The sequence below is a fragment of the Leptopilina boulardi genome, unplaced genomic scaffold, assembly GCF_019393585.1.
Source record: "Leptopilina boulardi isolate dan_hultmark-lab unplaced genomic scaffold, ZJU_Lbou_2.1 LbouV2_325, whole genome shotgun sequence".
Lineage (NCBI taxonomy): Eukaryota > Metazoa > Arthropoda > Insecta > Hymenoptera > Figitidae > Leptopilina > Leptopilina boulardi.
The window spans coordinates 3,479,834-3,507,397 of record NW_026137891.1 but is presented as its reverse complement, the minus strand read 5'-3'; the positions used below and the strand labels follow the sequence as shown (position 1 = coordinate 3,507,397).

The 27,564-nt window shown below is 25.8% G+C and overlaps 1 protein-coding gene across 2 annotated transcripts in view; it reads right to left on the bottom strand.

The window, feature by feature from the left end:
- The window catches only part of LOC127284696 (unconventional myosin-XVIIIa), a 98,641-nt gene that overhangs the window by 30,366 nt on the left and 40,711 nt on the right, over positions 1-27,564 (bottom strand). For both annotated transcript variants that reach the window (XM_051310301.1, XM_051310302.1), the window contains 11 exons: positions 20,779-20,967; positions 20,350-20,526; positions 19,937-20,137; positions 19,437-19,589; positions 18,660-19,240; positions 18,284-18,466; positions 17,800-18,062; positions 17,381-17,543; positions 17,110-17,284; positions 16,169-16,327; positions 15,763-15,978 (listed from right to left, as the gene is read on the bottom strand). In XM_051310301.1, the coding sequence (XP_051166258.1) occupies positions 15,763-15,978; positions 16,169-16,327; positions 17,110-17,284; positions 17,381-17,543; positions 17,800-18,062; positions 18,284-18,466; positions 18,660-19,240; positions 19,437-19,589; positions 19,937-20,137; positions 20,350-20,526; positions 20,779-20,967 (2,460 nt within the window). The remainder of the gene's footprint in view (positions 1-15,762; positions 15,979-16,168; positions 16,328-17,109; positions 17,285-17,380; positions 17,544-17,799; positions 18,063-18,283; positions 18,467-18,659; positions 19,241-19,436; positions 19,590-19,936; positions 20,138-20,349; positions 20,527-20,778; positions 20,968-27,564) is intronic.

Below are 27,564 nucleotides of genomic sequence, written 5' to 3'. Positions count from 1 at the left end.
ATTCTGAGATTAAACTTGCGACAAGCAAACTACTTCGCGTAACGAAGTATATAAGTATAAGTAACTAAGTAAGAACATATATATATATAAAATTCGGTCGCTATTTAAGGAGAGAAAACTTTATCTCAAAATGGGCATGTTGTGAAACTTTAAAAACTTTTTGATCTTATTCCGTCAGTTACATGACAATTATGTATCAATTAAATTAAAACATTTTCAGTATATATAAATTGTAATTTAAACATAATTATAGAATTTTAAATAAGTAAAAGTCCATTTTTTTATATTAGAAAAAAATAATACAGGAAAAGTTTTTTTTCCAATTTTTTTCTTTTTAGATATAATAAATGACTCGAATTTTTTTTTCTTTCTTTTAATAAATGATGACACTTAAGAGAGAAAATCTTTGACAAGAAGTTTATTTATATATTTACGTGATGTGTGTATATATATATATATATACTTTCAATTTTAAAAGAGAATCTTCTTCTTATGCAACTTTTTCAATTAGAGATTTTGCTTTTTTTTAAAGAAAAAATATTTGTGTATATATATATGTGTGAGTTTATCAGAAACTTGTCAGGTTCTAACGAAGACCAACCGGATAAGGAAGAAACACAGTTCGTTTCTCTGGTCACGGTTCGCTAATGCCGTCAAGCAACTTCTTATCGAAAAATAATAATTAGTCGTTTCCGAAAGACGGAAGTTATTAACGTCTCATCAACTAACCAACTGACATTTTTGCATATAGAGAAATTCTGATTTTTTTTTTTACAGAAAATAAAAAACATCTACTAGAAAATATAAAATTCAAGTATTGTAATTTTCAAGTTATAATGAGAGTTAATAAAAAAATGAAACAGTAAAAAAAAAGTTCAATAATAATAAAAAAAAGTAATGTAATAAAAAAAAGTAAAGTAATAGAAAAAAAAAGATAATAAAAATTTAAAAACTTATTACAAAGTGTTTAAAAATAATGAAGACCTTTTCTGTTTTCCTAAAGAGCAATTATATACACAAAGAAAGAAGGGAAAAACAAATTAAATTGAAAATACAATGTTAGCAATCTTGATTACACAACTTCTCATTGTCAGTTACTTGTATTATGCGAACCTGACCTAAACCCTCTCGGAACGTTAATTAATCGTATATTATGTAGTTGTTAAACGGATATATTTAATTACCGTAATTTTCCTATTTATTTCCGAAAATTCTTCTTTTCCTACCACAAAGTACAATTATCCTAATCCAAAGAACCTCATTTTTTAAAAAAAAACTTCGTATAAAAAAATTATTCTGATACAAAAAATGTAATACACTAATTATTACTAACGATTATTATTTAAGTTAATTAACAAAAAATTATGTAACACTAAAAAAAATTTATTTTATTTAAATAATAATTATGGTCATTTGACTATTATTAAATAAATATTTACTTGAATTAAAGAAATTTTTGTTTTAATTAAATAAACTAAATTAAAGTAATAAATAGTAAAAATAAATAAAAAATAACAATAATAATAATAATAAACTAAATTATAAACTTTATAACCAATAATTTATGTATCTCAAATAAATACCATTTAATTGACTCAATAATTATTTAATACAACTAAATATTTATTTTATAATATAAACTAAAAAAAATTTATTTGATTCAAATAATCGCTTACTTGAATATTATCAAATAAATATTTATTTGTATTAAATAATTATTTAGTCAATTAAATTACAGAAAATTAGAAGGCATTAAAATAACAGGGTGTCTACTAAAAATCTGAATTAAAATTCCAGGACTTTTCAGGACAAATTTCTTATTTTTCCAGGACATTAAATTGGATGACTTTAAGGAATAAAAAAATTTTTAGTTTAACTATTGTTTTCCGAAATTATTAAGAAATTAATTAATTACTTAAGTAAATTTTCATTTTACTTATTTAATGAATTTTTTTTAACTTGATTGACAAAATTAGAAATTTTTGAAAATTTAAAAGCAAAATATAAAAAATTCAAGGACAAAAATTAAAATTCCAGGACTTTCAAGGACATTCCAGGACATTTTTTCAAATTCCAGGACATTTCCAGGATTTTCAGGACTAGTAGATACCCTGAATCAGCTGCAACGCTTATTATTTTAATCTAATTTTGCTTATTTTAATACCAAAATGGATTAAAATAAGCAAAATTGGATTAAAATAATAAGCGTTGCAACCTATTTTAATGCCTTTTAATTTTCTGTGATAGTATTTGCTTCAAATACAGAAATTATTAGTTCAAATATAATTTATTTAATTTAAATAAAAATTATCTGGTTCAAGTAAAAATATTCATTTTATATAATAGTTACACTCAGAGAAATATTTATCTTAAAGACAAATAAATATTTATTTGCTGCAAATAAATTTTATTGTAATAAAAATTTTATTTATAACTAATAAAATTTTTATTTACATCAAATAAAACATTTCTCTGGATGCAAATAACCAATTATTTGAATAAAATAAATTTTTTAATTAAACAAACTGCGACCAAAAAAGAATTTTGCTTTAATTTTTCGACAACTACAATCAAAATCAATGAAAAATAAATCAATTTTTCTTAATTTCAATTACAACTAAAAGTAAATCTCCAAATTCGTTTCTATAATGAGCAATTAAAATAATAGAAATAGAATTTAATTTCTATATTATAAATGAAAATTGTTTTTTTTTTTTTTTTTTTTTTCCTTTGACCCAGAACAGGTTTTGGTATTAAAGAATGTTGTAAAATATTGCAGAAACGTGTTTAATTTAATGACATAAAGCGCGTGATCCAGGAAACAAGTGAAAGAATTCGTTTTAGAGTAAAAGAGTATTAAAGATACTTGCGAGCATGCAGTTATAAGTTCCAGTGATTATGAAACACACAGTAACAGCTGGTTTTACGCGTGCGGTCGTGCTTAGGCTTAACAGTGACGTTTAAATACAGTTCGAGTAACAACGACTAATTTTAGGTCTCTACGTACATCATAACAGTACATTATGTCCGGTTATTGCACGTAAACGCATTTATTACGACAGCAAGATACAGAGAGGTGACATTACAAACCGCGATCGTTGGTCAAATTTCTAATTTCTCCAAAATCCATTATAGAAAATAATGGAGAAAAATAAACGAAATCGCTACACTTTTTTTTTCTTTGCAAATAAAAATAATTATTATACAATATATTAACAGTTACAATTTTTATTTTCCTTTAATTTTTCTTTATCTATAAATAATAACTGTAAAAATAGTATTTTATAACTAAAAATTTTCTAATTTTTAATATTATTTTTAAAAATTACTTTTTTCTATTGATATTTCAACTCAGTTAAATATTCCACAAATAGAACTTTATTATACAATGTATATAAATTCATACGTATAATAATAATAATTATTATTATTATTCAAGATGTGAATTTGAATATCATATTATATTAAAATGAATCAACCCCCAGAACATAATTTCGTGAGTAAAGTTCACTACCCTGAATAAACGGGATAAAATTCTTATGCAAATAAACATTTCTCAGAGTCTGATGGAAGAATAAGCAAATCCTCGAGTTTCGCACCGCGCTTTGCGAAAAGCAGATGTTCAAAACACTATTCTCATTATCTTCATTGAAATGGTTTTTTAAACGTAAATAATTGCCACAAGTTTTACTATAATAGTTTAGGTATAACGACTTCTTGGGAAAATCTCTGATATTCATGTGTATTCTTTATAAACTTTTTCTATAGAACAAAAAAAAAAAAAAACAGAAAAAAAGTGTTACAAAAATTACAAAATATTTACTCGAATAAAAATATATTTACCGAACTAGAAAAAAAAATGGCTTATTTTGATGTTATTCACCTCTATAATCAAAATTCGTAACTCGTGCCAATTATCAGTACGTGACAGAAAAAAAAAAATACTTTGCATATTAAATTAATGAATTCCTTCTATGGAGCGATATTTATCAAAATTCACGACTATAAATCATCAATTTTCTCTAACTCAAAAATTTCATTCAAAAAATGTTTTATTATAAAAAACAAATATAAAAGTACCAATCAAATTTCCATTTCATCAAATATATAATATGAATAGAAAATATAAATTGATAGTAATTTATTTTTTTTTTATACATTCATATATCAAAACGAAAAAAAATGAGTCGTGAGAAAATACATGAATAATATAATACACAAAAAAAAAAAAAACTTAATAAATGAGATTTAAGCTAATCTTTCAACTTTAATCCAAAAATCCTATATAATATTCAAGAGGGACATGTAAAAAGTACAGCAAGACATGTATGAAGTTTGTGAAAAAGAGGAAAGTGAAAAGAGAGAAGGAAATTAATTTATCGTTCAACGTTTAAAAAAGAGTATAACGGAGAAAAATGAGATAAGAAAAGACGCGGATTTATGACACTCGGACAAATGGGGTCAACGCATTTATTAAAACGTACCTTTTTGCATATGCAGGCTAATTATTTGCAAATAGAAAAAACGTTATTCTCAATTGTTCCAAAAGAAGAGTTATCAGATTATTTTTCCAAATTAAAACTGAATATTAAAAGTTAATTTTAATCGAAAAATTAATAATATTGATAAAAAATTATATTATTTAAAAATAACAATATTATTAATATTAATTATTATTAAAAAAAATTATTATTATTATTATTATTATTATTACACTACAGGTTATATAACCTAATTTACTATTTTAGCAATTTAAAAGATTTATATAGCAAATATTCATAGAGTATTTTATTAATTTATTTAAATTACTTTAAAACACTTAAAAATTTGTTTATCTAAAAATTTTAAGATACATAAATATTTTCCACTTGTCTTTACTAAATATCCCGAATAAATTATTCTTTTTTGTGCGCATCATAGAAAAAATTTTTTTTTATCATCAATTACACAAAATATATGTATATGAGGAAATAAATTTACTTTTAAAAAGTGTGTCTTTCAGAAATGTAGTGTCACAAGGCCTAAAAATATTTTTATTATATAAACAAAAAATTGTGTACTATTTTGAATCAGAAAAAAAAATATTGAAATAATTACAAATAATAATAATAATAAAATTTAAATATAAAAATAGTTATCGAATTTTATAATTATAATTTATGTATAGTTTCATTTTTTTTTTTTTTTTTTTTTGTTAATTGAGAAACACATTTTTCTAATAATAAAAGAACAAAGGAACGTTTCTTGTGATAAAATTATAAATTCAAAGACTATTAAAAAAAAGATAAACTGTTATAGAAAAGTGTTGAAAAAAAATTGAGTTCGAGACATTTCAATGATTTAAAGGGGGCGAAAAAAAAAAAATATGAAAATAACGAGAATTTAAGTGGGAAATCGACGCGATGAGTATTGCACTCGCAATAAACGTCGGTCAGCAGTTTCACGAAGTGAATAGAGGTCAAATTCTGTGAGGACTGTAAAGATGCACCTTTCTCTCGAGAAGAGGCATACCTGTCGCCTACGAGGTCGACAGGACAATCTCCATTATTCACGCTTCATCTTCACTCTTATATTCATTCGGGTGCGGCCCTAAGGCCAATGACCTTCCTCTATAATAATAAAAAAAAACCCCCCCAATTTTCCATTTCTATTAATCAATCAATCTATACAATTTTCCTATTGCAGACTCAAAAAAAAATAATTTTTTAAACCCCTCAGGGTTCAAGAGAATTTTATTTTTTTAACGTGAGAGAAAAGTACTAAATTTGAATTATACTCACAATCAGAGAAAAGATTTATTTTTCTCGGAGCAAAATAATTGTTTATTTGTTTCAAAATAAATTTTATTTCAGTTAGATAAAAATTTGTGCTAAATAAAAATTTGCGTTAAAAAAAAATTTGTGCTAAATAAAATTTTTTTAAACAAATAAATTATTAGGCTCTGAGACAAATATATTTTTTTGTTTGCTCCAAATAAATTTTGTCTCAAACACCAATAAAATATTTCTCAGTGTGTATAGTGATAATGCCGTCACTAATTTAAATTAGAGAAAATTTCTACTAATTTTCAATTATTTTTTCACTAAAATTTTATTATAAAAAAATATTACTTAATCAAATGGTAATATTTTACTAATTAATGAAAATTTCTACTAAGAGAATCATAAGAATTATTTCATTTTGCGAAATAAAAATTAATTTTTAGAATAAAATATGCGAAAGATTGAAAATTTCAAAAATCCTCTCTGTCCTTATTTCCAATAACAAAGAAAAGTAGAGATCTTTTCTTGCACAAGGAAATGAACTCCAAGACAATATTCGCGAACGGAAGTGGGAAAAATAGCTACTTGGAATACGATTGGGTGTTTCATTTCTCAATCTGCAACTTTTTTTTTCCTTTCCATTTTTTTTTTTTTTTTGTCCAGAATCGCTGAGACCATAATATATAAATTGCACGACAGAATTGCAAGGAAAGAAAGCAAGAAAGAGAGAGAGAAAGAAAAGTCCTGACGTTTCTCCATTTTCTGGAACGAGCTACGACGAAGATTACCATGCAATGCAGGTGTCGTACATGACCGGTTCTGACATTCCTGATTCGTGGATAGCGGCGCGTCATTCAGGTCGAATTTCACGCGATTCAAACTTGCTTCTCTATTCAAGATTGATCTTTCAAGAAGAAACTAGGAATCTAGCTACTCTGTGATACACTTCCGCGACTTTTATCTCAGACTAGAGAAAGAAAATTTAATATAAAGAAGAGAAGTGTCTCACGTTGTCACAGAAAATAAAAAGTGCATTTACGTTAAATTTATAGAAAAAAAAATTCACCTCCAATTTTTATGCAGTGAGAAAAAATTTATTTGATTCTAATAAAGCTGTTACTTGAGTATTATTAAATAAATATTTATTTTTATTGAATAATTATTTATTTGTATCAAAGAATATTTATTTGTATCAAAAAATATTTATATTTATCAAATTATATTTATTTGCATCAAATAATTATTTATTTGTATCAAAGAATATTTATTTTTATCAAATTTTTTCTTTATTTGTGTCACAAAATATTTATTTGTATCAAATAATTATTTATTTAAATGAAATAAAATTTATTTGCAACAAATAAATATTTTTTTTGGGTCTTAGACAAATATATCTTTTCTCTGAGTGTAATTATTATCAAATAAATATTTACTGGAACCAAATAATTTTTATTTAAATTAAATGAATTATATTCGAACCAATAATTTATGTATTCGTAACAAAATTTAATTGACTCAAAAATTATTTGGTTCAAGAAAATATTTATTTAATAATAGTAAAGTAATCGATTACTTGATTAAAAAACATTTTTTTCAATAATTCAAAATAAATACAAATTTTAATTATCCTTAAATAGCAATTTAAAAATTGTAATTTTTTTCCCCCCAAATAAATAGTTTTTTATCTGAAATAAGTAAAATGTTTTTTTTTTTATCTTTCTTTTAAAATGAGGTCATCAAAATTCTCGAATTTCACGTTTGGGTTAAAGTTGTCGATCGATTAGTCGACAATCACCGAGGGGATAATAATCGTATATACGATCACAATCAAAATGCCCCGAAGGTAAATGATCTTACAGCGACTTCCCACGTGTTCCAATTAGCAAGAGAGGAAATTTCTCTTGAAAAAGATGGATTGCAGACAAAATGAAATTGTCCTGCTCTTCGATAAAGAAATGTGCAAACTTTCTTTCATTTGACTCTTTTTAACCGGGCCAATGTCGAACACGAAGGGAATATTAAATAAGATTGTATATATATAAATATATTTTTTTTTCTCTCTGACCTCGGTTGCGATTATTAATTATTATTAATTAATGTCTTCTTTTTTTACAGACTATACGGATTAAAACATTTTTATTAGCTAATAAAAAAATTTATAAGCTCTAAACGATAATAATTGATATAAAATTCCTGAGATTAATTTCCAATTATGTCGCGAATTTACATAAAATTTGCATTGTTTTAATTAAATAAATTGTGAAAGAAATTTATAAATAAATAATTGCAAAAGAAAAGAAAATGAAAGTAAAAAAAAAAATAAAATAATTGAAAAATGCAAAAATAATAGAAACTAATTTAATTATATATCCTTTCTAATCTATTGAATTATAATTATTTTCAGTATTAAAAGAAGAGCCTTGAGCGAAAGGCGAGTCTGAGAAATGAAAAAGAGACAAAAATGCCTAAAGACATCGAGGGGATTCTCCAATTACAAATACAAAGAAGGTGAAGTGTAATGGAGTAAAAAGTCACATCTCAAACTTTCTCGTGGCCCAGATGCGGAAACTGACTTGGACCAATCGATTTTGGCAAGTCCAGAAAAAAACCCCCAATCAATTATTATTCACCGAAAAAATGTTATTCGGAAATTATAAACGAAAGTTTTTCAATCTTTTCTCCTTAAAAAAAAATTTTTTTTTTTAAACAAATCTTTCGAGAATATTTATATTTTTGAAAATATGGAATGTGTGACCTAAGCTCTAATCGAAAATTTCACTCGAGCTCTTTCATACATATATATGTATATAAAAGGAGAAGAATATAAGTCGACATTAATGATTAAAGATGGTACCATGCCGGAGGCAAGAAAGGACCTCGTTGCACGTTCAGAATGAAAAACTCGTCAGAAAGGAACGGACCACTTCAAAGGCATGATTCCTTTTGCACTGCCTGAGGACACTTCCGCTTTTTGAATTCCTCAGGCTTGAGCAGCAAACTCTACTTTTTTTTCTCTTTTTACTAAGTCTCATCTTGGTCACGCCTCATCCGATTCTAAGATATCCCTTGAGCTATTTTATTATCAGCTATACATGTACAACAACAAACCAATCACTAATCAATCTTTCGATTAAAATTATTTACAACCTGGAAGAAAATTTTATCCATTCATTAATTACAATTTTGTCTCTTGGGTCACATTAATAATTCAAAATAATTATCTCCGAAAATTTAGTTAAGAAAAATTGAAATAATCCTTTTGTGTAAATAAAGGTATTTGATCATAAAACACGATCGTTAAATACGAAAATTGGACTTTAAATGTCCCGGGGACGTACATTAAAAACTAGAATGGTTTGTTTATGACTTAAACTTATATCCTGTTTCGAGTATCTTTAACATCAACACTTGGGGCACTTTAAACATATTTGAAAAATCTCTAATTTCTATACTATACAGACAAGAAAACGCGGTATAAATTTAAAATTTACTTTTCAGATTTGCAATAAATAATTTCAAGCTCACCATGAGAATTCGATTGACACTCACCTGGAACAAAAAAAAAAATATATTTGTTAGTCAAGAAATTTTTTTCAAAAATTTTTCTTATTCACTAATTACAAAGTAGTAATAAAAAAAATAATAATTTCCTTTTGTGGAATGAGAAAAAAAATTTCACATTCCGTCAAATGAAAATGAATTTTAGGGCCTATTCATGCGTATAAATTTCTCAGTGTACATAAAAACATGAAGATAAAATAAAAAAGTCATAATAAATAATAAGAACAAGGAACACCCTCTAATTATCATTAATATCAGTTTTATCGCATAACAGACATGGCTCGTAATAATTCTTATTCAATGCTCCACTTTCCTTGGGGGCTTCCTTTTGCATCTTTTTTTTCTCAGTGCAATTTTTTTTTTTTTTTAAAGAACTGTTTCTTTTATTCTTTATTAATTTTTTTCTCCATTTCTTTTTTTTTTAACTTTTCATTTATATCAAGAATTTTCTTTTGACTTCGACCTCGAGGACCTCTATAAAGAAACAGGTAGTATTAACACTCTCGGCCATTTTGCCTTACTTTCGAGGATACTTTCCCTGATGCTATTATTATTATTATTATGTTTCATTTAAACTCTTATCTCGGACATGGAAAAGATTGAAAATACAGTACAACGCCTATAAAACGAAATGATTACGCGAGGAAAATTTTCTCTCCATGAATCTCTACCCAATCAGGGAAATATTTTTTAAACCACAAACACAGGATCAATTTAGTTCTCTATTTCACTATAAGAAATGAAATGAGATTCTTTCATTATTTTTTCATTTATTTAATATGATACACCAGTAATGACAATTATCCTTGAAATTGGATTGAAAATTTCTAATTTTCAATAAAATATTGTAACAAGTTTTTAAAAATTAATATTTAATTGAAAAATTAATTAAAAAAAAAAAAAATGACTGAAATAAAAATTTATTTTTTCGAATTTTCTTTTTTTTCATTTTAAAATGAAGATATCATAAAAATTGGTACGCTGTCATGCAAAAAGTTTCTTTTGAACAATGAAATTGCATACCTGAGAAAGGGACGGTACGAAGTGGTGTGTGGAGAAATAACACGAGCAGGTGGAATAATACCTGACAAACGTGCTTTATCGGACAGCTCATAAATGCATTCTGTTGAAATGTATAAGTGCTGAAAGAGAGAGATAAACGGCGTCGATGCAACTTGACGAGCAGAGAAATTCCACATCGGTGAACGACGATGCATTAAAACACACATATCCTCTCTTTCTCTCTCTCTCTCTCTACACATATATGTCTACTTTTATGCACGATTAAAGTCTCCACCTCAAATACCGTAAATTCTCAATTGTTAAACAAACACCATAAACATACGAGGAAATTTTAGCATTAATAATGTTTTTCCTAATTTATTATAATACCTCTTCAAAATCTCTTTTAAAAATCTTTTTCCACTTTATTTATTCAACTATCTTTTAATCCTGCCATTTTTATAATTTTTATTATTTTTATTATTTTTATTATTTTTATTACTTTTATATTATTTTTATTTACTAAATTTATTATTTTTTAAAAAAAGAATTTTTTTACATTAAAATATTTTCTAACTTATTTTTGAAACAAATCGGAAGTCTACTTAAAGTAAAATTCATTCGATCAAAGAATGAGATTCATTTTAATGATCGCACTTTGAATTACATATACGCATCGAATATTCACCAAGGATATATATTATTGAAATTCAATCGGTAAATCGGATATGAATGCGGGGGCGCGATTCAATAAGTTGTTATCGCCCCATTGAAAATGTATAAGAAATCGCATCAAGGACAGCGATAAGCCGACGAGAAAATATTCGATAGATTGAATAATTTTATGTCCTCTATTTAAATACAAAATTAAAGTTCCACTCGCTAAAAGAAAATTTATGAAAACACTTTTATGCTAATTTATATATGATTAAGAAATAAGGAAATAATATTTAGAAAAAAAAGAAAACGAGGAAATATAAAATTTAAAATAAAAAATCAAATTAAAAATAAAAATTATTTTCCTTTTATCAATTTATTATTTAAATGGAAAAAATAAATTATCTAATCAATATTAAAAAAAAATAATCAAGAATTTTATTTAAAATTAATAGAAATAATTACTGTAACAAAATAGTAATGATAATAAATAATGAAAATAAAAGTAAATATAATAATCGACAAAGGAATTGTGTAAGAAATTTCTTAAAAAGATTGAAAGTACTTTTCCACCTGAATGAACAAAATGATGTGGGATTCACTTTATAGATAATTTTTTATTCCCCAGGATTGCAGAATTTAACGTTCAAATTAACGAGTCTCAACGAATCATAACTTAAACCTTTGAAATATTACCGACCAAAGTTTTTATTTCCCCATAGCTATGCTAGGTTTTATAGCTATAGGAAAACGAGGCATCTCCTCAAGTCTCGAGGCGTGGATAACGCTATTCGTGCAGAAAACTAAATCGCGAAAGCACCAACTGAATACAGTATTAATGTTTTACTCTAACAAAATTTATTTTATTAATTTTTTTTTTCATACTATTTAAAAAAGTAGTTTAAAAAAATTAATTTAAAAAAACAATTTTAAAAAATAATTTTAAAAAGTAATTTACAAAAAGTAATTGAAAAATTTAAATTTAATTGTAAACCTCTACTAATAAATTTATTAAAACTAATTGTTATTAAATTAATAATTATATCAGTTAATAATTCATTACAGAAAATAAATCCCAATTAGCTATCAATTAAAAACTGAAACTTATATATTATTTTTTGTCCGAATCAAAGTTTTTTTTCAATCGACATTTCTTGAAAATGATAATAATAATAATAATTGTTATATACAATTGGAGAAAATATATTAAGGTAATAAAAATTTGAATAGTTTAAAACGCAAACTTTCGAAAGAGAGAGCAGTGTGTAAAGAGCAATTATAGAAGATAATAATTGCTTTTAAATACATATAGCATTTATTTTCATACGGTAATGAAAAAAAAAAAATAAATATCGACAACACGTTTTGAATGAATTCAACCAACAGTAAATATATATAAAAGACATTCACCAATGTTAAATTTTTCCTTAAATTATATTAAAATACTTAATCATCTTGTAATTTATGAAAATTACTAATCTCACAAGTGTTCTAAATGATAAATAAAATAAATTTTCTAAACGAAATGCAATTTACAGTTGACCTGAATTATTTAACCCCCTTTTTACGATAAAGTTCTAGAATATTAGCGGAAGATTGAACTTTACTTTATTAAACTTCAAAGTTAATAGGTTTTAAACTTCATATAGCTAAAATACTTTGCACTCGCAAAAGATTAATAACACTTTATACATATATATATATATATATATATATATATATATAGTGTACCTTGTTTTATTAATAAATAATCAACGGATCTGTAATAAGACCGTAATTTGTTAAGGAGAGCCGATAAAATATAATTTATTCAATTCTAGCCAAGGGTGTTGTTGAATGAAATATGGGATCGTGAAAGATATAAATAAACTCTTTTTTTTTTAAATTTAGATAAAAATAATTTCTAAAATTATGCTACAAGGGTAAACAGGAAGTATCTTTCAATATTAATTTATGAATCGCAAATTTAAAAAAAAAATAAAACCTTCAACAAAAAATTATTCAAAATAATAAAAATATCCAATATACATAAAAAAAAATAAATAATAAGAAAATAAAATTCACAAGCAATGAGAATCTAGAACAATGGGAAACTAAACAGTGGAACTTCCGAAAACCATAAAAAGAGAAGATGAAGAACTAAAGTCCACTTTCTGAGAGAGTAAAAACGATGAAGAAATGAGAGATTCGCGTGTGAAATGACAAGAAGATAAAAATTAAACTGGACCACTTCGGTTATAGACAGAGAGAGATAGAGAGAGACGAAACTCGATAACTCTCTTTCTAAATTGGACGAGGCTTATAATATTGCGCCAATTTTGCGAAACTAAGGAGCTTTCTGTTTTAGCACCGGAAGTGCGCAAATACGAAAGAGAGAGAGAGAGAGAGATAGAGAGATGTCGAGGGAAATATGAGATCTTCAGACAGCAAAATTATGCTTGATCTTGAAAATAAAAAAATAAAGAAGAAAACTTGGCAAACTAGCGCCAGATCAACTCTACTTTATAATAATATATTTAGTATATAAAAAAACCTCATTTTCTTGAAATAAAATTTTACGCTAGAAAAGAAAAGAAAAATATCGAAAATTACCTTTCAACTAATTTCCAACCATGAAACTCCTCGTAAATACTTTTTCTCCTCCCTTCTTTTTTTTTATCACAAATGTACGCTTCTGTTTAAATAATATATTTTTACAAAAATGAATTTTCACCGTTAATAGAATAATTTTTTTTTTATAAGCAATCAAATAAAATATGAAAAACATTTCTAAATAAATAATAAATAAATTCGTATTGGAGAGAAATGATAAAAAGGAAAGACACGTTATTGAATAAAGCTCTGAATTATTATTTTTAATTAACGCAGCAATTAGTTAATAACGGTTTTCTCGCGAATAGAAGAAAATTAAGTGCTGTCAAGTTTTTTTTTTTTTTTTAAGGGGCTCAAGGAAGCGTTATTGGATCATTAAGTGATGATCAGTGAAAACCAAGACGCAATCTTCAATGATCTAGTATAAGTTATTCGACGAGAGAACAAGAAGATCAAAGAGGTCATCATCCAGGAAGAATAGCTTTCGATTACACCATTTGAGTTACAAATGTTTTATTAATCAGGATGAAGATTGATCTAAACACGTTTCAATAGATTTCTATTTCCTATATCACTCTTTTTATATAGTTTCTTGTAAAAACTACCAAAGTATAAAAAAAAACAAAAAGCAACGGATAAAAATTAAAAGAAAAGCAAATTTCTACAATCTTACAATTAGTAGACTAATTTCAAATTGAGTAATAAAAATTAATTTCTAGACATATGAAAATGTTTTTAAAAAAATTCTTTAAGAATAGAATGAAAAAAGAATGGATTAACGTCTATAATATGTTATAAATTAAAAAGCAATAAGAACATCAGAACATGGTTTCGCAAATATGGCATCAGACACGGTAAAGACAATAAAAACAATCCCTCAGTTAAGCCTACTTTACTGCTGATACGAAAAAGAACTTGTTCGAACTGTATTGGGATCTCTCGCTTCAGTACAACCATGTGGTCACTGGAAAGAAAAGTTGCGAGTGTAAATAAAACCAAGAAGAATCAGAGGGAGAGTAAGAGTGACGAGGAGAGCTTAGAGAGAAAGAAGAAATGGATATTAAGAAGTCAATGAACCAAACCATGCTTCACTGCAATTTAAGTGGTTTCAAAAAAAGAAACAAAAAAAGTGGAGAAAGATAGAAATTAACCTCTCAAATATTAGAGAAATATTCCACTCATCAAAAAGAAAGATAATTTAAACAATATATAAATAAAGTTTAAATAATCACGAATTAGAACTACATAATTAAACCTAAAACTGATTTGAAAATGTAATTTTTTTGAGCTATGAAAAAATTTCTATTTCAAGATTTTGTAATGAAAAATCAATTATTTTTGAATGTCTGTCGACAACAAAAGTCAAACAGCTAATAAAAATAAACCTCAAGAACCTCAATATACTCAATCATTCTCACATCGGGGGACACTTTATGTTATGACAGACATATTCTTTCACAAAGAAAGAAAAAAAGAAATTATTTTCTAGAGTCGCGTACATAGTATTTGAATTTACATCTGCCGCAAAACTCTTCCGCGTATTCGCATCTTTCACGAGAACCGTTATTCTTTTCTCAGAATAACCATAAGAGATTTCTTTCAAGAGTCGTTAGTGAAAGTATACATATTTGCTTATATTCTGACGCTTCAATAAATGCGTGCTTCCGATTTTGTGCCTCAGGTATTTCACAATTTAATGACCACTAAACAGGTGTTATATATTCTCATGGAGACATTATAATGATTTTTCTTTTATAATTCTACCATCTTGATATTAAAAAGTCTCTTATATAAAATCTTCAAACGTTTTTTTTTTTTTTTTTTGAATTAATGCTGACATTACATTGCGAGAGGACTCTCTTACAAACAAGCAATTCTACGAAGTGTACACTTGCGCCAATTTTATTTAATTTTGCTTCAGTTTGTTTAGCAAAACCTCACCTCATTGCTGTGTCATGCAAAAACAAATCGTGAATCGATACAAAACTCATTGCACAGTCAAGTTTTCATAATAATGTGTCAAGCTTTCTTGATATTCTGTCATTAATATGACTATTATTAACATGAGAAAAATTTTACTCTGATTTTTTTTCTATTCTTGACAGTAATATAAGAATTTAAATAATAATAATAATTGATTTACAATTATTTAGATTGTAAATTATATAAAATAGAAATTAAATCTTACCTGACTTTGTCCGACGCGATATGAAGCGAGATCCACGTCCACTGATAAAAGCATATCCTCCACAGCTCGACGTTCGTCAGCAACTGGACTTCCTGGTCGAATATTTCCATCACTCGAGAGTAATCCAAATCTTCTTCTAAATTCTCCAAGGGGCATGTGCTTTGGAAAACCAACTTTGTGTAATCGTACTGCTTCCACAATTTGTCCTCCTCGAATCTATAATGTTAACAAAAATGATTATCTCATTTTTAAAAAAAATTGATTTGAATGATTTTTAATTTCTTTTTATGTTAAATTTAATGTTTTAATTTAAGGAGAAAAATATTCTTGTAATAAAAAGAAAATATTTTCCTCTTAATTAACATTAAAAAAAATTTTTCTATTGATGAATATTTTCAGAACTTACCTGAGAGCGAAGAAGAGGCACATTTATAATATTGTCTTCACTTTGGTTTGATTTCACAGAAAGAATACTTTTATTGTCAGTGCAGCCCGCATTATGTTGGGGTAAAAGGCAATGAACAAATTTCATTTTTGTCCTTCGTAATGTTTCTACAAGACCATCCTGTAATAAAAATGTAGAATAATTAAAATCCATGAATTCACGAATTCGACCGAAACGGTAAAAAATGCCTAATAATATTTCCTCCGTCAGTATATAGAAAACTAAATTTGAAAATTTGATATATTTCCTTAGTAAAATAAAAATAAATTTCAAATATGTTTTGAAAAATGTTATCTTTAGAATCTTTTCAATTCTCAGCATTAAATTTCAACAGAAACTGTCATAGGTTGGTTATTTTAAGAAATATACATGAAAGATGAAGTCAAATTACTAAAAAACGATGAGAAAGTAAAAGAAGAATAAGAAAAACAAGAAAATGAAGTAAAATATTCAAACACGTTTCACTGTTCATTTTGTTATAAACACTACTATTTCTACTGTCAGAATGAAATAAAGTCTTTGTTGATAACATAACCTTTGAACCATTTCAACAATAATCGTTTTACAAAACATATTAAGTGTCTATTTTAATATTCGATAAACTTTCAATTTGAAAATCCAGATAATTATGTAAATAACAAGGATTAAAAATTAAAATTTGTAAGTTCACTGAGAAATAAAAAATAAAATACAAAAAAAAAGCACAAAAATATGAAGTAAAAATAGAAAAACGAAATTTTTAAACTAATCAGATATAATTGAGAAAAGTTATAAAACACAAAAAAAACTGTTTCCGTACTTTAATTTAGTCTTAATTTTACGAAATAAAATTATTATATTTACGTAGATTATGACAAATTAAAAAATTAATCAGTGACAAATTTGTGACAAATTCCACTTACCACAGTAAATTTCACTTGTAAACAGACATTTTTTCTTTTTACTGCTGTGAATGTTCGCCGGATGCTGGATGCTCTTCGCAAAGATTGGGAACCTTCCAAACCGTGGACAGAACCACTCAAAGCACCGGAAACTCCGGCTCCTCTTGCACAAACAAACAGTCTACTGACGTCTTCCCTGAAAGGAAAAAAAAAGAAAAAAAAAGTGAGAAGTGTTTCCAAGTGTCTTGGTAAACTACAAGAATTAGTACGTGCGAAAGCATTAAACATTTACCTAGTGCTTTCCTGAAGTATCGTGATGGCGCTTCTTGCTACTGGATTTTCACGAGTGGCTTTTATCCAACCTGTCGCTGTATATAAAACAGGATTTGTACCTTGTAGATGTTGTAAAACAAACTGATTATTGCCTGGTGCTTTTCTCAATAGCATTTGGTGATCTAGAAAAGAAGATTTAAATTAGACTGAAATAAAAATTAATTTGTCGGTATTGCAGATTTCTTTCAATATAAAAAATCTCAGTAGTTAAAATACAGAATTAATTCGAAATGAAAGTATGTACTTTCTGGAAATATAAAATTACAATAAAAATTAATAAACAAAAGATTTGTTTAGAAAACTAAGAATCGCGTGAATTTAGATAATTTTCTATAAATTCAATAATTAATTAAATTACAATTAAAAAAAAAGAATTACCTCGATCGCCGTAGTGAGAAAACAATCTATCCATGAAGGATTCATCGCTTCCTCCAGGACAAACAGTTTCCTCATCCAAAAGCCAAAGAACTCCCTTCCTCTCCATTTGTCTGATGCTGCTCAAATCACTTTGACTTGTTCTCAACATTGTTGCACTTTGAGAACTTCCTCGATCCAATAATGAAACAAGAGCTTGTGGTGAAGCAAGTCCATCGTCATCACAGTCATCTTCGTAGTCAACGTCAATGCCTTCCTGAACATACCTGGAGTTGAAGAAAAATTCCAAATTATTATAAAAATTAAACTATGAATGAAGCAGATGAAAACTAATTCAACTTGTAGATTATAAATACACAATTTTTTTTTTTTTTAATCGATTTTTATAATCCAGTAACATTTTATTATAGAAATTAAATTTAAAAATTAATTACATTTTAATAAAAATTAAATATTTTTTCTAATATTTTCTTTTTCTAATAGTTACCTGTCTTTAGGAGCCACGAGTGTTGTATGATGAAAGAGAAGTTGCAACCGTTCCTGTAGATAGTTATGACACAAATCCTCGAAAGTTGCACCAGTTTGTCGTCCACAGGATGCTGGATTTTGGAATCCTGGTGCGTCGCACAAAAGAAGAGAAGATACCGTGTGCACTGGTGACGATATCGATCTGAAAAATACACTAATAAATTAACTATTCCAAACTGTTACTACTTTAATAGTAGCAATTTTGTCTATTCTATTCTAATTACAATTGTATTTTAAAAATATAAAAAAATAAAAGTCAAAATCAATAAAAATTAAGAACAAATACAATTTTTCCATTGAAAAACAACATAAAATTACACTTTGCAAATTCTTACTTGTTGATCAAAGCAGCAACGCAATGAAATACTTCAGAATAAAGACCAATGAGAAATCCCTCAAGTGCATCAAGTCCTGTCACGTCTTTACTTTGATCTGTTGGACTGGGCGTTCTTAAAGTAGGTCTAGGTGTGTTTGGAGTACCACCTCCGCCATTACATGAAAATACAACACGACTTAGCTCTTCAACTGATGTTCCAAGTAATGTTGCAGCACGTTCTGTACATTCAACCCTTGCAAATTGCCATCGACTTTGTGAGCTTGTACCAGCTTTCACAGCGCCTGCACAACTCAAATGATAAATTCCCGCCAATGCCAACCAAATGGCTTTCTCATCCATTTCAGAAATGCCCAAAATTTTCAATGCCGCAACAATACGATTAAATTCCACCATTGCACGTTGTTTATCCTCATGTTTCTGTAGAGGTGTGATAAATGGATTATTCTCAGCTACCAAATTCGTGAGATGAAGCTCCTTTCTCAATGCGCCTTCAGCACCAGCTAGGAGTCTATAAATTGCATGAAATGTTGGATCTCCATTGCCACGTCTTCCTATTCTCGATTTTTCCAACAGCAAAACCTGTAGACGAGAAAATTATTAATAATAAATGACAATAAATTTAGGTAGAAATTAATTTTATCATTGTTAATAAACTTTACTAATTTAATACCTAAAAGATTAAATTATAAAATTTGTTCCTTTTTTGTTTTTCAAAACATAAATTAAAGTTATAAGTGACAATTTATATAAAATTTTCGAATTGAAGAAATCTCACCTGAAGGGAAGCGGAAGCTATTTGTCCAGACTGATCAAAGTCTAGACTGAAGAGTTGAGTAAAACGAGTAGCATTAGAATTCATGTGCGTTCGACTGTTACCGAACGCCTCGAGGACCGTAAATAGAGCATTAAGTTTCTCTATAGTCAAAATCTGAAATTCAAAACATTTGTCAATTGTTAGCAATAAGAAAAAAGAGATGTAAAAATTGATTTAAATATTATCACAGAATTAATTATCATTGAAACAAAAATTAACAAAAAAATAAATTAAATGAAATCTGTTAATTAATTTTTAATTTAAATTCTCTTTAATTTTTTTTTTAAAACAAAATCAAAGTGATAAAAAAAGTTTTTCAAAATGGGAAATTTGAATCTTAAACCAAATTTATTAAGCGATTATCTTTAAACATTTTCGTTTTAATTGAAAAAAAAAAAATTCGCGCAATTCAAAAAGAGAAAAAAAATCTTACATAATTGAATTAAATCTGGGTCAAGTACCTTATTAACTGTTCCAGCAGCCAGTACGAGGTAGTGTAAAGCGTGTTTGAAGTTTGTCGTCTTCCCAGATCCACTTCGTCCAAGGAAAACAAGCGAATGATCTCGTCTTGTAGCCAACATGCCTCTATAAGCTGATTGTGTCATGGCATAAATGTGAGGAGGCATGTCTTCACTCTTGCATCCTTTAAACATTTGGACCACCTGGAAAAAAAGGAATCGATTTAAATCCATCAATTCACTCGTGACATATATATATATATCCTTTATTTTCAATCTTAACTTTTTTTTCCAATTTTACAATCTTAATGAAATAAAATTGAGGAAAAAATTTAATAAAATCCATTGAGTTGAAATAAATCTTGTCGATTGTTATCATTTCAATGGAGTAAAAAATGGAAAAAGAAAATGCTCACCTTTTCCGAGTAAATTGCTAGTGGAGCAACAGGATTAATGACGACCATATTGTCTCCAGCGTAAGTATGAATAAGGTTACTGGCATATCTCTGTCGCAAAGTGTGAAGGACTGAAGACTCATTTAAAAAGCGTAGTTGTGATAATTCCTCCGCCTTGTCAAACTGAGGTGGGTTCGCCTGAAAGATTTATTGTTATCAATTGCCATTATCTACTTTTTTTTCCTATATGGACTTTCAATATTGAACTAAGATTAGAGAAAAAAAATGTAACTTTCAATTTAACATTAGATTATCAATTATATTTTCAAATTTGCAATTTAAAAATCAAAAATTTTTATTTTCTTATTTAATTGGATATTTAAAATTAAATATTTTCTCTTTTTTAATAATTAGAATTTTTTTAATTTAATTTTTTCTATTTATAGATACCTTTTCGACGTCTTCTTCGTCGACGAGAAGTTCCTCCCCAGAAGGAATCAAACGAACCCTCAATTTTCCAGTATCCGGATCTGCAGAACCACATTTTGTCGCCGGTGTAAATCCTCCCCGATGTAGAAGCCAAATTCTCTCAGATGCCAAAAAAGCTTGTTCCTGTGCCAGGTGCTCCTCAGATCGCGCCTAAAAAAATTGACAAACATTAAACACTTGTTTACAATTCCAGGTAATATATAACAAGAATAATAAATATAAATAATAATAATAATAAATATTTTTCAGTTTTACAGAAAAAATTGTAAAATTTTGTAACACCTTTTTGGTGTTGACAGTTTCACTGGGATTAAAATCACAACTTTTTCGCACAACTCGAAAAATGAAGAATATTAAATAAACAATGATATATATTAGGATGACGACATTCACAAGGAACATCGTTTCCCACCAAAAGATGAGAATGAGAGAGAGACACACGACAAATATTTGATTCGAAATATAAACGTCCGTTCGATTCGTGTTGTGCACGTGTTATGAACAGTTCTAGAGCAAGTTCTCCTTGTAGGTATACGCCTGTTACAGGCTTGGGTCAAAGTAGGTGGGTACATAGGGTATTAATCTCATTCGATTGCCGTTCGATTGCATTGGGAATCCAAAGCACGTGGGAGAGAGAAAACGAGAAAAATCCTCATCGTGCAAATGATCGACAACATTCCTTAAAAACTACTGTTTCTCAGTTCTCTTTACATTGTTGTTGTTTCATGAAAAATCAATTTACCAAGAAAATTAATTAAAATGTTATACATTTTTTTTCATTTTTCTTATTATTATTATTTTTTTTTTTTTTATTATTATTTTTATTATTATACTACTTTTAATTAAACTGAAAATAAGAATAAAAATGGAAATTTATTTTTAAAGTTCAGCAAAAAAGAAAGTAATTATTTATATATAGGAAAATCTAAAATAAATTCTTTGAAACAATATCAATTAATTTAAAACGCATTTAGAACAGAAGACCCTTTAATCTAGAGTGCTTTCTTATTTATAGTGCATTAAAATTCAATGCTGCGAGTTTATAATTAAAACTGAACGCCTCTCAAAATGATATATTTTACTGTTTAAAAGAGTCAACCATTAAAAATACTGAATCGCCACTACTGTAAATATTCAGTAATTACTAGAAATAGAAAATTCGTTATGATACAAAATAAATAATAAAATAATAAATAATAACAAATGAAAATAATAATAATAATAATAATAATAATAATAATTAATATGAATAATAAAAAAATTGAAAATATTTTATTTGAAATAAATTTCATAACAGAATAATTTTCTTGATTATCGATAAATGATTATTAATCACATCTATTTACATCGGTAGAGATCATGTAAAAATTAATTAATTGTCTCCTAATATATAAATACTAGAATAGCACATAATTATTTTATTAAATATTAATTAATTAGTAATTAACTAATTTTCAATTTATTATTAATTATTAATTATTATAATAATTGACTCAAATATTAATTAATTAATAATTAACTAAGATAAAAATTCTGTTCAAAATCCTGAAATTTTAAATCGAAAATTTTTCACGTTGCTAATTGTATAAAAGTTGAACTTGAAGATTCTCATCAAGATTATAATAAATTTAAAAACGAGAGATTAATTGGATAATTGCGGTCGCATCGTTTCCAGACGCTATATATTATATAAATAGAGAGGAGAATGAGAATCTGAGAGAGAGAGAGAGAGAGAGAGAGAGAGAGAGAGAAAGAGTGTAAAAATTAATCCGCGTATTTACATTCGCCATGTGAATGGCCTGAATCATATACGCTCTCTGAGAAATTGAGTAGCTCGAAGCCACTTGACCGTGCTTGAACTCTCGATTGCGCAAATATCTGGAGACCAAGTTCTTGTTTTATTTTCTTCAAGTCCTCCCACGTAAGGGAAAAAAAATCGACAACGATTTCTCGTAATATTAAAAACAATAATGCAATTTTATATAACCGAGTAAACGAAGAAATTTTTTTTCGAAAAATAGAAAAAAAAATAGAAAAATGGCACTAATAAAAATTAATTCAATTTTATTTAACTTTTTAGAGCTCAATAAATTAGTAAATTAAAATTAAAAACTAAAATTAATGTGAATAAAAGTAAATAATTTTGTTTCAATAAATTCATATAACGAAAATTTATTATTATAATTTCTAATAAATTTACGATATTAAAATATATATATATAACAAAAGTGATAAATTGTAAATATAAAATTTATAATATAATAAATATATAGTGTATATAATTATATGAAAAGGTCTCTGGCAGCAAAAGTAAAGTTAAACTTTTAAACTCTCAGGTGTATATAAGTATCAAAGTTCTTATCGGAAAATAACAACCATTACAAAAGGTATGACACGACTTTATAAGAAATAAAGCCCATAAAGCGACAGCTAATAATTAGCTAATTAACTATGCACACGTTGTCTTAACAGGCGTAACCCTATATAGTTCTATAAAATCTTCGTTTTTTAAAAAAATTAATCCCCCTTTAATTTAACTGCCTCGTATTTTACTTTTATTGCCATTTTTACAAAAATGCACTTCAACCTTTTCATAAATAATACCTAGAAAAAATTTCTTTAATGATAATCTTCGTTTCTTATAATCAATCATAAACATAATTGAGGATATAAAAAAAATTTATACGATAATTAAAATTCAATTTGCCACGTGTATAATAAAATCAATCGTCTAATATAATTAAAATCTTAAAGTGTGAAGAAAAAAAATTGTTTCAACATTTTTAATGTTTAAATGAAGCAATATGAAAAAAATTGATGCAAGGAAATAATTTGCTAATATATGGTAAATTACTGTCGGTAATAATTGACCAATAATGGAATTTAATTCATGTGGATAAATTTTTCCCTTTCTCTCTATTAAACAGGAAGTTGGAATATATATAACGTGAAACAACTTGGGTGGGTTTTTCTTAATGGAAAACTCGGCACTTATATAGGTAACATTACAGAAATCTATATATAATGACGGCGTTGACATCTTATGATCATTATGTCATATATGCGAGGGCATTTAAAACACCGTTTATCTAACATATTATTTTCGAAATTACAAATTATATTCACTGTCCATTAGTTTGGAAAATTTATTAATTAGTTCTTTATTTTATATACTTTATGAACCTTGGCATCTATTTGAAAATATTTTAATAGAATTTATTCTTGAGTTCAGCTATTCTTAAAATAAGAACACATTCTAAATTAAGAATTTGGGTCCTAAAAACATACATGATGGTCAAAAAAATAAAATTTTAATTTTTGACCATTTTAGAAATTAATTTCTTAAAAAAATTAATATTTTAAATATCTATCTTCTTTCTCAATTTTGACTATTTTTCATCTCCAATTTTTTTCTGCGCACTTTTTTAATGATTCTTAAGAATTTCTCTCATGGATTTTCAAAAATTTTAATTTTTTTAAAAAAAAGAAAGAAAAATATAAGTTAAAACATCATTGCACTCTTCTATTAAAATGTATCTTTTATCACAATTTTAAGTATTTTTTATCGTCAAATTTTTTCCACACTATTTTAATAAATCTTTAGAATCTCTCGCGCATGGATTTTCAAAAATATTAATTTTTTTAAAAAATAAAAATTCTAAAATGGTGAAAAAATAAAATTTTTCTTTTTTTGACTACCTTATATGTTTTTAGGATCCAAATGATGCAAGAAAAAAGTAAAGTAAAGTAACCGATTCAAGTAATCGGTTACTTTACTATTTCAAATAAATATTTACTTGAACCAAGTAATTTTTATTTTTATTAAATATTTAGACCAATAATTTCTATATTTGAAACAATTACCATTTGTCTCAAATAATAATTATTTAAAAATATTAATTTGATAATCAATTATTATTTGAATAAAATAAATTTTTTTGTTTCAGTGAATTAATAAAGTCGATTTAAATTTTTTTTAAAACTATACAATGAAAAAAAAATTATTTGATTCAAATACCTGATTACTTGACTATTATCAAGCAAATATTTACTTCAACCAAATAATTTTTATTTGAATTAAATAAACTGTATTTGAACCAATAATTTTTGTATTTGAAACAAATACCATATTTAATTGACTCAATATAATTATATTATTTAATATAAATAAATATTCATTTGATTATAGTCAAGTAATCGAGTACTTGAATCAATTAAATTTTTTTTTCATTGTACCATTAATATAATGTGCCATTGATTAAAATTTATATTAATTAAGTATTAAAGAAAAATAATTGCCAGTTACGTTTTTTAATTGAAAACTACCAATAATTTATAAAATCACTTTATCAACGCTAAAATAATTAAAGACTTCGTTTTGCGCCACGGAATAAAGAAAATAGACAATAGATAATAATTATTGTTAATAAAATAGTTACACTTTAAAAAGCTATCTCCAACAACTGATATATCACATGTTGATAATAATCGTTTATTTTGTTGCTAAACAACATTTTATAATGCGAATATATAAAAAAAAAGATTATGTGCGTTTATGTTTCTTAAGTACACACTATAGAATTTAGTATATAATTATAGTATTTACTTGCAGTGTGTATAATAAGGTCACTACAATATTTGCTGGGGGGAAAAAAACTCGTTTTACATCGATTTACCTGATCGCACTTAATTTTCATTTAACGCGAATAACCATACGTGAAGTCACATACAAATGAATTATATATGAATTTTATCTTCATTATATTTTTATCTCATTTAGAAAAAAAAAGTTTTTTTTATTTTTTACGTGCTATTGGCAAAAAAATAACGAGACACATGAGTTTTCATTGATTTAAATAAATAATTGTTGTACATGGAAAAATATAATTTGATTAAAATAATTTTTATATTTTATAAATATCAATGTTTTTCATCAAATCAGACACATTACCGATTAAAAAATTCGAATTTTTTCAAAGGCAACAAATTTATATCAATTAATGCACACAAAATGATTAAAAATATGATTAGATAAATAATTAAGCATGATTAATCAATCAAAAAATAAATAAAATGCGTTTGCTTATCAATTTTGTTTGGAAAAATGAAATATTTTACTGTAATGACAATATATTAATAATTATAATTATCACAATAATTCACTATTATTATTATTTCACGAAGCTGAAGTACGCAACGTTTATGATAAACGATTTTTAAAGAAATAATTTTTTAAAATGAAAAATTCTATCATTTTTTGCCTATAAAATATTTTTTTATAATTTGTTTATTAATGAAAACTACAAGAAATATTTTTTAAGAAAAAAATTATAGAATTTTTCATTTTAAAAAATTATTTCTTTAAAAATCGTTTATCAAAAACGTCGCATACTTCAGCTTCGTATTATTTCAAAAATTAATTTCAAATTAATTAGTTATATATTGAAAAAAAAAAAATTATTTGAATCAAATAAGTGGTATTTGTGTCAAATACAGTTTACATATTTAATTCAAATAAAAATTATTTGGTTCAAGTAAATATTTATTTGATAATTTTTAATTTTTTTTCAGTGTATTATTTAAATTAGGGTAAAATTACTACAATTAAATTTTACAATAACTTAATTAAAATACCTAATCAATTTGAAAATAAATTTTGAAATAATAATAATAATAATAATAATAATAATAATAATAATAATAATAATAATAATAATAATAAAGTAAATTTTCATTATTGGTAGTTAAAAATTAATGACACTTTCAATCAATGGCAGTTTTAATTAATTAATTTATAATCATAGTAAAATTTTTTTTTTTTTTTTTTGAAAAAATCTTTTAGATTAATTAAGATTCTTTTATAGAGCGGAGGATTTAGTTTGTTATCGTGAATTTAAATCACGAACGTTGGAACAATATATATATACAAGTTAATTCTATTAGCGAAATATGCATAATAAATAAAGGTAGTACATGCTCTTTGCAAAGGAGCATTACCGGGATGTTTGTAGATTCGCATAAATCGCGAATCAATGAGACATGCATAGCCATTGCACTATCATCGTTATATATATATTATAAACCACGATCTAAATCAATTGACAATAAAACATCAATGAAATATTTATACTATATTATACTACAATTAAAAATACAAACACATGGCCTCGTGCCCGAAAGCAATAATGATAATAATAATAATTTATTTCGCATGTCCTTGTGCTTTTCGCTCTCCTTTTCAATTTTATATATATATATATTATTGTATAAAACTTTAGGCTATAAAAGAAAATGTGAAATTCCGCATTAAATTCTGTCGAATGAAATTTTACGACATAGATCGATAAAATGTATATAATCATTTTTCAATTCCTTGGGAAAATAATTTCATAAGGTAAATAAAAAAAAAAAAAAAAAAAAAAAACATTCTACGATTTTGAAAGAACGAGTTAAAATTAAAAAAAATATTTTTTCTTAAAATTTCTATATATGAGCGAAAAAAAAAATTTGGATCCTTTGCTGAAATCTTTGACCTATAAATCATTTGCGTAATTTTTGAATTCCTTTTGTACGATATTAACGGCATGAAACTTAAATCAAACATATCTCACTTTTATCGGTTTATAAAACCACACAATTACACTTATGGTAAACCAATCAACTGTCGGGTTTGAAAACAGATAATGAAAAGGACGATAAATATTGTTGAAATATAATTTATAGAATATGTATTTAAATTATAATTTA